The 11,682-nt window shown below is 28.5% G+C and overlaps 1 protein-coding gene across 3 annotated transcripts in view; it reads right to left on the bottom strand.

Moving 5' to 3' along the window:
- LOC117174321 (lysyl oxidase homolog 3A-like) overlaps nt 1–11,357 on the bottom strand; it is a 53,197-nt gene extending 41,840 nt beyond the window's left edge. Inside the window, exon 1 of one of the 3 annotated variants that reach the window (XM_033363335.1) lies at nt 10,680–11,357. In XM_033363335.1, the coding sequence (XP_033219226.1) occupies nt 10,680–10,875 (196 nt within the window). In that variant the 5' untranslated portion in view covers nt 10,876–11,357. The remainder of the gene's footprint in view (nt 1–10,679) is intronic. The other 2 variants (XM_033363336.1, XM_033363333.1) reach the window with 2 other exon arrangements.
- Nucleotides 11,358–11,682: the final 325 nt, after the last annotated feature.

The raw sequence follows: 11,682 nt of genomic DNA, 5'->3' as shown, positions 1-11,682 counted from the left end.
CCCCCCCCCCCCCCTACTACCCATTACCAAACATTTGGCAGAATCCCCACTCACCACCACCTTAAGTGGTAACGTAGTTTATAGACGATCCCTAACTTCGAGACAAAAAATATCAAAAAACTTTTATTTCCCTGCCTCTTTCGGAATACCCTCGTTTTCAACCCCCAAGATAGTGAGAAGTCCAAAAAAAATCCAAAAAATGCTGCGAGTCAGGAAATTTCTTTATTTTTCACAATCTTGGGGGTTGAAACCGAGAGTATTCCGGAAAATAAAGGGAAATTAAACTTTTCTTGTATCATTGGCTATTAAATGGAACGATTTTTAACAATAAAACTTTAGGTCTAGTAATTAGGACATTTTTTCACATTTTCTTCAATTTTTCATGTTCTTAGGGGTTGTAGGCAACGGTTTTCCGAAAAAGTCTAGGAAAGCAAATTTTTTTGGGTTCCTGCGGACTAAATCGAACCATTCTAAGCCATAACATTTTAGGTATATGGAAGTTGGATGATTTTATTTTTATTTTTAGGGAGTTGATATAGGGTGTCTTCCGGAAGAGATAGGGGTGCGGTACCTTTTAGATTAAATTTTAGAACCAAATAATCTTATAATCAACACTAACATTTTAGGTCTCGAAGTAATGCCATTTTTTATGATTTTTTTTTATTCTCAGGGGTTGAATGGGAGTGTATTCCGGAAGTGCTAGGGTGCTAAAACTTTTTTGGATACTTTCAGCCATTGAATTAATGCATTTAGAACTTTTAAATTTCAGGTCTCGAACCAAAAAATTGTTTTTATAAATTCGTTTTCTGTAAACGTTGCAAACTTAAGCGAGGGGACTAACGATTTATCTTATTTATTATTTTATCAATGTTTCCCAATTTAAAAAGTTTTCTGTTTAATTTTTTTTAATTGCATAACTTGCCCTTTGCTTCTTTTGCGTCATGTGAATCTCAAGTTTCTAAATTCTCAAGCACGTTTCTTCCCCACATCCATTAACTTCGTAGGCTACACGTGATTACTATGTTTGTATCGAAATCGTAGACTACCGGAAACTCTGAATTTCCGACACGCGGATCTCATCACATGCTCGAGCACGTGCATTTTATTTAATTAAATTGAGAAATTTTCTAACTTTACAGGATTCAAATTTTACGATTTTCAATTTTAAATTTTAAATCTCCCAACTCCAGGTTTTTCAAAATTAAACTAAAAAAGAGAAATAAGAAATTAAATAAATAAGAAATAGTATTCCATTCTATATAAGAAATTACAGTTTTATGGATTCAAGATCAAGCAGTTTCTAGTATGAAGCGTTCTTATAATTAAACAATATAAAATATAAAATCGAAGCATTGAAAATTTTAAATAAGATATTCCGTGTTCAAAACTTTTAGTCTAGTCCCTTTCAAATTTTAAAGATTTTTAACTACAAATAAAATTAAATCATGATGAATTCACAATTCCCACTCTTTCCCTTTTTCCTGTTTCCAAGAAAATTCCCCTTTGGCCGTTTTCTCTTCAATTTTAATTGATCTATAGGAAGAAATAATAAAAGTCTATTTATTTTTAATTAAAAGTTCATTTTTTTTTAATGAAAAGTCTACCATAGTCTACCATAGATGAAAAGTCTATCATATTTTTGATTAATAATTCATTAATGAGATTAATTCCGAATAAAAAATATAAGAGTAGAATTTTCAAATAAGAAGAATTGTATTTCAATAAAAAATAAATTCATTTTCTTATTTCAAAAGTTTAAACTGTTTGACTTTATTTTAAAGCTTTACAATTTTTTAAGTTTAAATTTGAAATAGTTTAAAAATTCACATATTTGGTTCAAAATTAACCTATATATTTCAAATTCATATTTTCTGATTAATAGTTCAACTTTTTGTAGAAAGATTATATTTTCTGAATGAAAATTCAACAATTTGGTTAAATTTTTTTTTCTTTCTTGAATGAGAAATCTTTCTTGGTAGAAAATTTAACTCTTGTTCAACATACGCCTTTTTCAATTTGAAAATTCATCTCTTTTGGTAGAAAATTCACCATTTTTATTACGAATGCCACTGTTTCGTTAAAAATTAATATTTTTATATAGGATTTGACCATTTTGTTGAAAAGTCGTCCTTTTCGTTTGAATTAAACAGTTTTTATTTAAAATAAATATAATTTTTGGTTGAAATATTAACTATTAAAGTTTTTGCTAAAAATTCATCTTTTTCGGCTCAAGGTCCAGGCGGAAATATTATGTATAGTTTATACATAGTGTGAAGTATTATATAAATTATTCTTTTCATCTTTAGATTTTTTGTATAAATCAAATGAATATTCTATACAAAACTTTAAACTATATATAAACTACACATAATATCCGCCTGGATAATTTAAGAATATATTTAAAAGTTCTACTAGTTGGGTAACAATTAAATTTCTTCTTGAAAATTTGACTGTTTAATAGAAAATTCCTCTTTTTGGCTTTAGAATTTAAACATTTAATTAACTATTCATCTTTTTGACGCGAAATATGACTAATTTGTTTAAAATTCTTTGCTTTTTATATATTTTTACTAATGATGTAATTATATTACATTTTTGGGATACAAAACTATTGTCTTAAAAAGTCATCCTTTTTACTCAGAGAATCAACTATTAGGCTTAAAATAAATATTTTTGTCAAATATTCGTATATTAGGGTTAAAAATTCGTCTTTTTGACTTAAAAATTCAACATTTTGGTTGAAATTATTTTTCATTCTTCATTGAATCATCTTTTTTGGTTGTAAATTCACCATTTAGGTTTGGAAATTCTTCTGTTTTGGTTTAGAATTAAACTTGATCACGATATACGGATTTTTTTAGTTACATTTTTTTTCATGTATTCTGAAGAAAATTCGCCTTTTGCCTTGATGATTTAATAATTTTGTTAAAAAGTCATTTTTGGATTGAAATTCAACTACGTAGAGCTTGGTTCAAAATTTGTCATTTAGTTTTTAAAATTAGGCAGTTTTTTAAAATTCATTTCTTTAATTGAAAATTCATCTGTTGGTTTGAAAATTGCACTATTTTGTTGAAAATACAATTTTTTAACTCAAAAACTTAACTAATCAATCTTTGGTTAAAAAATCTTTTTTCAGTCGAAAATTTCACTGCTTGGTTGAAAATGTAGCTTTCTAGTCGAAAATTTAACTATTCAGTAAAAAATTTAAATATATCATTAAAAAATGGTACTTATTTCTTGTTTAAAAATTTAACTATTGTTTTGGAAATTCAATATTTTAACTAATCAATGTTTGGTTGGAGTATCTTTTTTTACTTGAAAATTTCACTAATTGGTTAAAATTTTAGCTTTTCAGTTAAAAATTTAACAATTTAGTCAAAGCTTTAAGCATATTATTAAAAAATCGAATTTTTTGTTTGAAAATTTAAATATTTTGTTGAAAATTAACTTTTTGAACTTGAAATGCAACTAATCATTATTTGATTATAAATTTATCTTTCTTAGTTGAAAATGTCACTACTTGTTTGAAAATTCAGCTTTTTAGTTGAAAATTGAACCATTTAGTTAAAAATGTAAGTATTATATTAAATAATCGCATTTTTGTTTCAGTTGACCTATTTTTTTATTTCAAATTAAAATATTTTTTTGTTTAAAATATCAATTTATAACTTTTTTGTTAGCAATTAATTTTTTGTAATGAAAATTCAACTACTAGATTTAAAGATGAACTACTTTGTTGAAAACTTAGCTTTTTATTTGAATATTCAAATAATTAGCTAAAAATTCAAGAATTTGTTTGAATTTAACAATTTAGATTTAAAATAAAATATTTTTTGGTTGAAATATTAAATTTTACATTTTTTGTTGAAAATTGATCTTTTTAGTTGAAAATTCAACTATATGGTTAAAATTCACTTATTTTGTTGAAAATCTAATATTTTTAATTGAACATTAATCAATTCAGTGGCTGATGCGGCAGACATTAAACAACGAAGAAAGTACTGCAGGAAAACGAAAATTATATCGGATTGCTGCCTCGAGTAGCAGAATCATTAAAACCACCATGGAAAATCTCCTCAGAGTAAAAATAGATGTTTATATTGTAAGAACCTTCATGCAAACTTCTACAAAAAATGGGTTCTATACAGGAGTTTTGGTATCACACAAATGTCACATTTACACTACCAGCCAAAATTTTCGTCCTTTCTTTTAGGACCTCGAAAAAGTTTGCCAAAGATGGATTTGATTCGTTCATTTTTTCGAGAGTTATCGTATTTACGGGCGGACGGCCGGACGGACCGACGGACGGCCGGACAGACAGACAGACGCCATTGTCAAAACCTGATTTTCGGATTTAGGGGGTCTCGAAACGTGGAGATCCGTTGAAAAAGTGTGATGTAAAATTTCTGACAGTTCGAATACTTTCTCAATCATAAATGATGAGAATGTAAAAAGGTGGAAGCGTGCAAAAGATGAAAAAGGGTCGGTCAAGTGGCAGAAATAAAAGGCGCATGAAGAAATGACAGCTGGACTGCTACGCGCCCGACCATTTTTCATCAAGATGCGTAGAGAAATGATTTCACGGCTCGACTACCACGCGTCCGAACGTTTTCCGTCAAGACGCGTGAAGAAATGACTGTGCAGTGGCACGCGTCCGACCGTTTTCCGTCAAGATGCGTGAAGAAATGACTGCGCTGCTCGTCTACTAAGCTTTCGTCCGTTTTTCATCAAGACGCGTGGAGACTGGAGAAATGATTTCACGGCTCGACTACCACGCGTCCGAACGTTTTCCGTCAAGAAGCGTGAAGAAATGACTGTGCAGTGGCACGCGTCCGACCGTTTTCCATCAAGATGCGTGAAGAAATGACTGCTCGACTTCCAGACGCCAGATCGTTTTCAATCAAGACGCGTGAAGAAATGATTCCTCGACTACCACGCGTTCGACTCTTTTCGTACAGGCGCATGAAGAAATGATTGCTCGACTACCACGCCTTCGACAGTTTTTTGCTCAAGACGTATGAAAAAATGTCTGCTCGTCTGCAACGTGTCCGACCATTTTTCGTGTTATGCCCGTTCTAACATTTTGTTATGATAAATCAAGATGCATTTAATACTTTATTATATTCTTGAGCGTATTTTAAGAGAGACATTTCAGACTTTAATTTAGGAAATTTTCTATTTTTTATTTCCTTCGCTAAAGCATGCAAAGTGGAAATTAAGGATAGAAAACAGGTCAAAAACGGAAAATTGGTTGTTCTTTCTCACAGTCTATATCTTCTAATAGCTTTTCGAAAAACTTGCTAGCTTCATTTTTCGCAGAGCCAGACCCTATCTAAGTTAAGTCTGTTTTTAATTCGAGTTTCGTAAGTGGACGCACATATTCGTATCATACAAAAACTCTCATAAATAATTATGCATTCTTCTAAAGCTCGAATATAACATAAAATATAAGCAATATCTATTTTATTCTCTGGAGAGGTTTTCCATTGTTTTTTTAATGATCCTGCTGCTCGAGACAACAAAGCGATATTTTTTTTGTTCTTCCTGCAGCACTTCCTTGGTTGTTTTAGCGTCCGCCGCATCAGCATCGTAAGCATAAAGAAACAAATGCAGTTACCACTTTCAAAGCTGGTTTTCAGGGAAGTGTGCTTTTTCCACCTCAAATAGTTTCATACTTTACAATCGCTGTGCAATGCATGCTAGAGAATAAATTTTCAACAAAGAATTCCATGTGACACGTATTGAATGCAGCATCTGTGTTATTTTTGCATGCAAGCATGAAAATGTCCTGTTTAGATAATAATCTCACAGAAAAAGGAATATGAATTTCTTGCAGGGGTCATGCGCATATTATGTAATACATTTTTTCACTTAACTTTATATTTTTAACAACACTTTAAAAGACTGAAATTCTTCACTGAAGGTTTTATATATAAATAATTCAAAAGATTTTAATGACTTCGCAATATTATATATCTTCTTATTTTAAACATCTTTATGGGATTTCAAGAGAATTAAAAGAAAAAAGATTAGGATTTCCAAATTTTGTAAGCTTAATTTCAAGGGATTCTTAGAGTACTAAATTATAGAGAATGAAATTTGAAAAGATTCCAACATTTCCAAATATTAGAAGGAATTTCACAAGATTGAAAGGTTTTTTTTTATTTTCCCAGAATTTTCAAAGATTTATAGGAATTGGAACGGTCTTTTTTTAAAGAGCTTTAATAAATAAGTTTAATTTAATTTACATTTAAGGGATTTAAAATGATTTCTACTTATTTTGATGTATTATTATGATTTCCAAAGATTTAAATGGATTTTAAAGGATTTCACTGAATTTCTAGAGAATTTAAAAAGATTTTTAAGAATTACGAGTAATTTCGAAAATTTACAAAAATTTTAAGCTCCATTTTAAGGGATTTCTAGAGAATTTGAAAAATAAATCAAATAAAAAAATGCAAAAAATTCCTAGCGATTCCAAACATTTTAAGGAATTTTAAGATATTTCAAAAAATATTACAATATTGAAAGAATTTTATTGGATCACCAAAGAGTTAACAGATTTCTAGGAATTTGAACGCTTATATTTTTATAGAATTATTATAAATAAGTTTAGCTTAATTTATATTTGAATTATTTTACATGAATTCTACTTATTTTAATTTATTTTTAAGATTTCAAAAAATGTCAAGAAAAGTTAAAGATTTTTTTAACACTTCCAAAGATTTTATAAGATTTCAAAGAAGCACTTCCAAAGAATTTCAAGATATTTCTAGAGAATAAAATTTCAAGGGATTCTAGCGATTCCAGGATTTCGAGGGATTTTAATGGCTTTTTTTCTTTAATAATCAATATTTTGTCTTAAAAATTTGGGGCATGATAGCGACCATGCTAACGGACGTCCCCACACACTTTTTTTTTGTTTAATTCAAAAAAGTTTTAATTTAGCAAAATCTGATTAATTTGCATAGCGCTTAGGAATTAATATCGATTTTACCAGTTTTAGGTTCCGACGGCTTTTTTTCTAGAATAATCAATATTTTCTCTCAAAAATTTTGGAAATGATAGCGAACATGCTAACGGACGTCCCCGCACACTTTATTTGTGTTTTTTTTCAAAAAATTTTTTGATATTGCTAACAACGTGTGTATATTTGGAGGTTATGTATGTTACAATTCTCCTGTGCGTTACTTCCAAATTACACAATATTTTTGGCCGAAAACTTTGGACTTGCAAATAAACATAGTAACTAATCTCCCGGAACTAACCTTGCTTACAGGCAATCAAAAAAGTTTATTTCATAAATAATTTCCCAGTGACGAAAAATTGAACATTAGTTTCAAAGTTTCATGCTGTTCGTACGCCCTCTACGCCGAAAATTTCAAAAATTATCTATCTACATTACCAGCTAGGCTGTAAGACAGTTTATTGCATCATAATTATTCTAGAGTGCTTACCGACAGAATCGGTACGATAGAGACCTACATTATCGGAATGACAGAGAGCTAAAAATCACCCTGACCACAAAATAATACACATGCATAAAATTTGGTAATTAGCACAATAACATTTTTTTGTTATTATCCCTGAAAAAAGAGTCCGGGGACGTCCGTTATGATATTTTATAGTATCTCCGAATTCAGTTTTTTAAAATTTTCATTTTTGTGGAGAAAAAGCCGTCGGAACTGTACCCGATTGACCACACGACAAAGTATCACATGCCCTTAAGGTATTTCAAGGAATTTCACACGCTTTACAGGATTTTATTAAATTTCCAAGAATTTCAAAGATTTAGTTTAATTTAAATTAAACGGATTTAAATTGATTTTGACTTATTTCAATAGATTTTATAAAATTTCTATTAACTTCTAGAAAAAGTCAAGGAATAAAAAATATTATATTTAAAGGAATTTCTACGGATTATAATCATTTCAAGGGATGAAAGAACTTACATTTTTAAGGATTTAAAAGATTTTAAGTTTTTTAAAAGATTTTAAAGTATTTCAAGAGATTTCGAAAATGTTATAGCATGTCCCAAGATTTTAAACTCGATTGAATAATTAATGAATAAGACATTTTAAATGATAAATCACATTAATATGAATCTTAGCAATAAAATTAATTTTTTTGATTTTTAACAAAATGTTAAAAAGAAAAAAATTGGTTTAAAAGTCAAAAGTTATGGACGAAAATGATCCTTTTCTATATAACTTTGAAAAATAAATGAAATAAAATGAAATCCGAAAGAAGTCTTAGTGAGTACAAATATTTTAAGGAATTTTAAGGTATTTCGAGAAATTTCACAACATTTGAACAATTTTATTCAATGTCCATGCATTGCAAAGATTTATTTAATCTATTTCGAAAGGATTTTAAATAATTTTTACCTATTTCAATCTATTGTTATGATTTTCAAAAATTTTAATGGATTTGAAAGTGTTTCAATCAGTTTCTAGAAAGCATCAACGAAGAAAATATATTTTATTTAAAGGAATTTCTATGAATTTGAATCATTTCAAGGGATATGAATTAACTTACATTTCTAAAGATTTGAAAGGTTTTTTTTTTAAACACAATGAATAAGTTTATTCTAATTTATATTTAAGGATTTCAACAATTTCAAGATTTCTAAATATTTCAAAAAGTGTACAAACATTTCCGAAGATATATTTTGGTTTCGAAAAGTTTACAAAAATTTCAGTATTTCCGAAGCATCTCAATATATTAAGATGTTAGTCTTACACTTAATATCTATAAGTTTAAGATATATAATATCTATAGAATAAATGAATCTAAATAAATGAAATATGAAAATATATAATCAAATAAAAGAATACATAAATAAATAAAATAAATGTTGTTAAGGTTTTAATGAATTTCAAAGAATTTTTAGGAATTTCAAAGTATTTTTTAAAATTTTTGGGATTTACAAAGTATTTTAAAATGTTACAAGGGCTCTCACAGGATTTCAAATGATTTATGAAAATTGTAATGAATTTCAGAGGAATTCTAGGGATTGCAAGATATTTTAAAAGATTTCAAATGCACTGAAAATTTATATTTTAAAGGCATGTAATTTTAAAAGTTTCTTTTGCAATATTTCAATTTTGAAAATCTACAATGGGAAATTCTTTAATTTTTACCATTCGCAGTTACAAATTCTTCCACTTTTAAGATATACTATTTAAGATTCGTGAATTTTAAATGTTCATGGTTTAAAATGATTTAATTTTGAACTCTTTCGGAAATATTAAGTTCAACATCAATCTGGAAAAGAAATTTCTTTGATTTTTAAGATTTGAAATTACAGATTTTTAAAATTTTATAGATATATAAAAAAAATTTTCAAATTCAGATGATTTTAAAGAATAAAAGTAAAGAGTTTGCAATTCTAAATGTTCCCAATTGCATACAATTTTAAATTGAAATAATCGAAATTACAGAAATTTCAATTCTGAAACTTAAAACTTGCATAGTTTTTAAATTGTAATTGTACAAATTCAAAAACTCTTCAAACTAAAAAATGTACAATCAGAAGCTCTTCAAATTAAAAAATTTGCAATCAAAAACTCTTCAAATTTTAAAGTTTACAATCTTGAAGAGTTGGAATGGAAAATTTTTTAATTTTGAAAATATTGAACTGAAAATTGTTTAATTTTTATTATTTATATTTTAAAAGTGTAGTTTCGAATGTTTATAGTTGAAAATAATGTAAGTTATAACGTTTTTTCATATGTAATTCATTTATGAAGATGTACAATGAGAAATTCTACCATTTTTAAGATTTGCATTTGAAGACTGTTCAATATTCAATGCGTTTTAAAGAAAATTACGCAATTTTGAATGATTTATTTTGAAATGCGTAGTTTAATTTTGCAAATATAAAATTTTCAATTTTTTCGATTAGAAATGAAATATTTTTCAATTTTAAAGATAAATGAAATTATGGTTACGAAAATTATTATAGTTTCAAGATTTGTGTTTTTTAAGTATGTAATTTTGAATGTTTATAGTTTAAAGTGATGTGGTTTGGAACGTTTTTTTATATTATATATTTGATGTTTGAACATTTAAAATGGGAAACTCTTCAATTTTTAAAATTCGCAATCGAACAGATTTGAAATTCAAAATTCTTCAATTGTGAAAAATAAAAATAACAGCGTTGATTTGTTTTTTGGAATATCTTATGATGTTTTACATATGAACACAGAAAATAATTCTAGTTCCAACAGAAAAATACTGCAAAATGAAATCCATAAAACTAAAATATAATTGAATAAAATAATTTTTATGATTGAAACAGTTAACTGCCACCTCGATTGTAAACTAGTTTCAAAAACTTTTAACATAGTCTTTAACATAGTCATAAATTACAAACTTGTATCAAATTTATAATCCTGTTTTATTAGCGCCAAATTCAGAGTACCATAGAAACCCTATCTTTAAAATTTGAAACAAAGCAACGAAATTTCAGTTATAAAATTTACGCTTTTCATATTTTAAATGAGAAAAAATAAGGCAAGGTATCAAGCGCTTTTATATAAGAAGAAGCCTTTGATTTGACCCTGAAATCAATCCAATGAATTTAAAATCATCTGTAAATCGAAATCTCAAATCAACCTAAAATCGTCCAGATTCGAAAAATGTTACAATAAACATATTTACATCCTACAATATACCTTCAAATATTCCTCTGTCTCCATCCACAAGTTTGAGAGCACCTTCCTGCTTTTTCAGCCTTTTAAAATCCTTCTTCAATTTCTTCCCTAAAAATCCCTTCTTCACACGTTTCGCCAACGTAATATTACTCCCTTCAACTATCATCATCCCAACTACAATCACAATCACAAAAGAAAATAAACTAACTCTGCACATTTTACCCCTAATTATTCCCAACAGTTTCTATACCTAAATCTTCATCAACTCATGAAATAACCTTTTAAATCACAATTATACTAAAAACTAACTTATCTGATTACAACATACGGGATACTATTTCTTTTTATTAAAAATGTGGATATTTTCTACATCTCGAAGAAAAACGGGCATCTTCTTACTTCAGCCAAAGACATCTCCTAATGGGTCTAAAATAAACCTATCCTGATCGTTCTTACACAATTTATTTATATAGGGACATGTAGACAAATCAGAATCGTTTGAAATGAGTGCACGTGTTTTTCGCGGAGCGTTCTCGTCGATACTGAATGTATGCACTGCTTGTCACTCTATGTAATATTTCTTATGACATTTAGTGAGTAACCAAGCTCCCTGCGGAGTAAACGCATAAGTGTGTAACTCTTACAAGTGGCTTCACACTTGACCGCATGGCATTAGTGATATATTGCCGTCGAGTTCGTCCATTTTCACTTATCGACCTCAGCATCTTGCTCATTTCTCACAGCTTCTTCCGCCTGAGATGTCATGGCCTTCTTCGGAATACAGAGGATAGTCACATAACGACCTACAGCTATGAGGAAATAAACCACTCTAGAGCATTTGCACTCGATCTTGAAAAGCGCAATGACGCATGAAGACTTCAAGACAAATATAATAACATGAGTATTGCTCAGGACTGTTCTTACGTTATTGCTGTTAAATCAATCCGTTTCGGAAGAAGATATGATCAGCAATAAGATCTTTGATGATGCGCTCAATCTGATCTTTCCCATCGGTTCTTTGTGA

The sequence above is a fragment of the Belonocnema kinseyi genome, chromosome 6, assembly GCF_010883055.1.
Source record: "Belonocnema kinseyi isolate 2016_QV_RU_SX_M_011 chromosome 6, B_treatae_v1, whole genome shotgun sequence".
NCBI classification, from domain to species: Eukaryota; Metazoa; Arthropoda; class Insecta; order Hymenoptera; family Cynipidae; genus Belonocnema; species Belonocnema kinseyi.
Note: the sequence above shows the minus strand (reverse complement) of the source record. Positions and strands in the feature narration are given on the sequence as shown.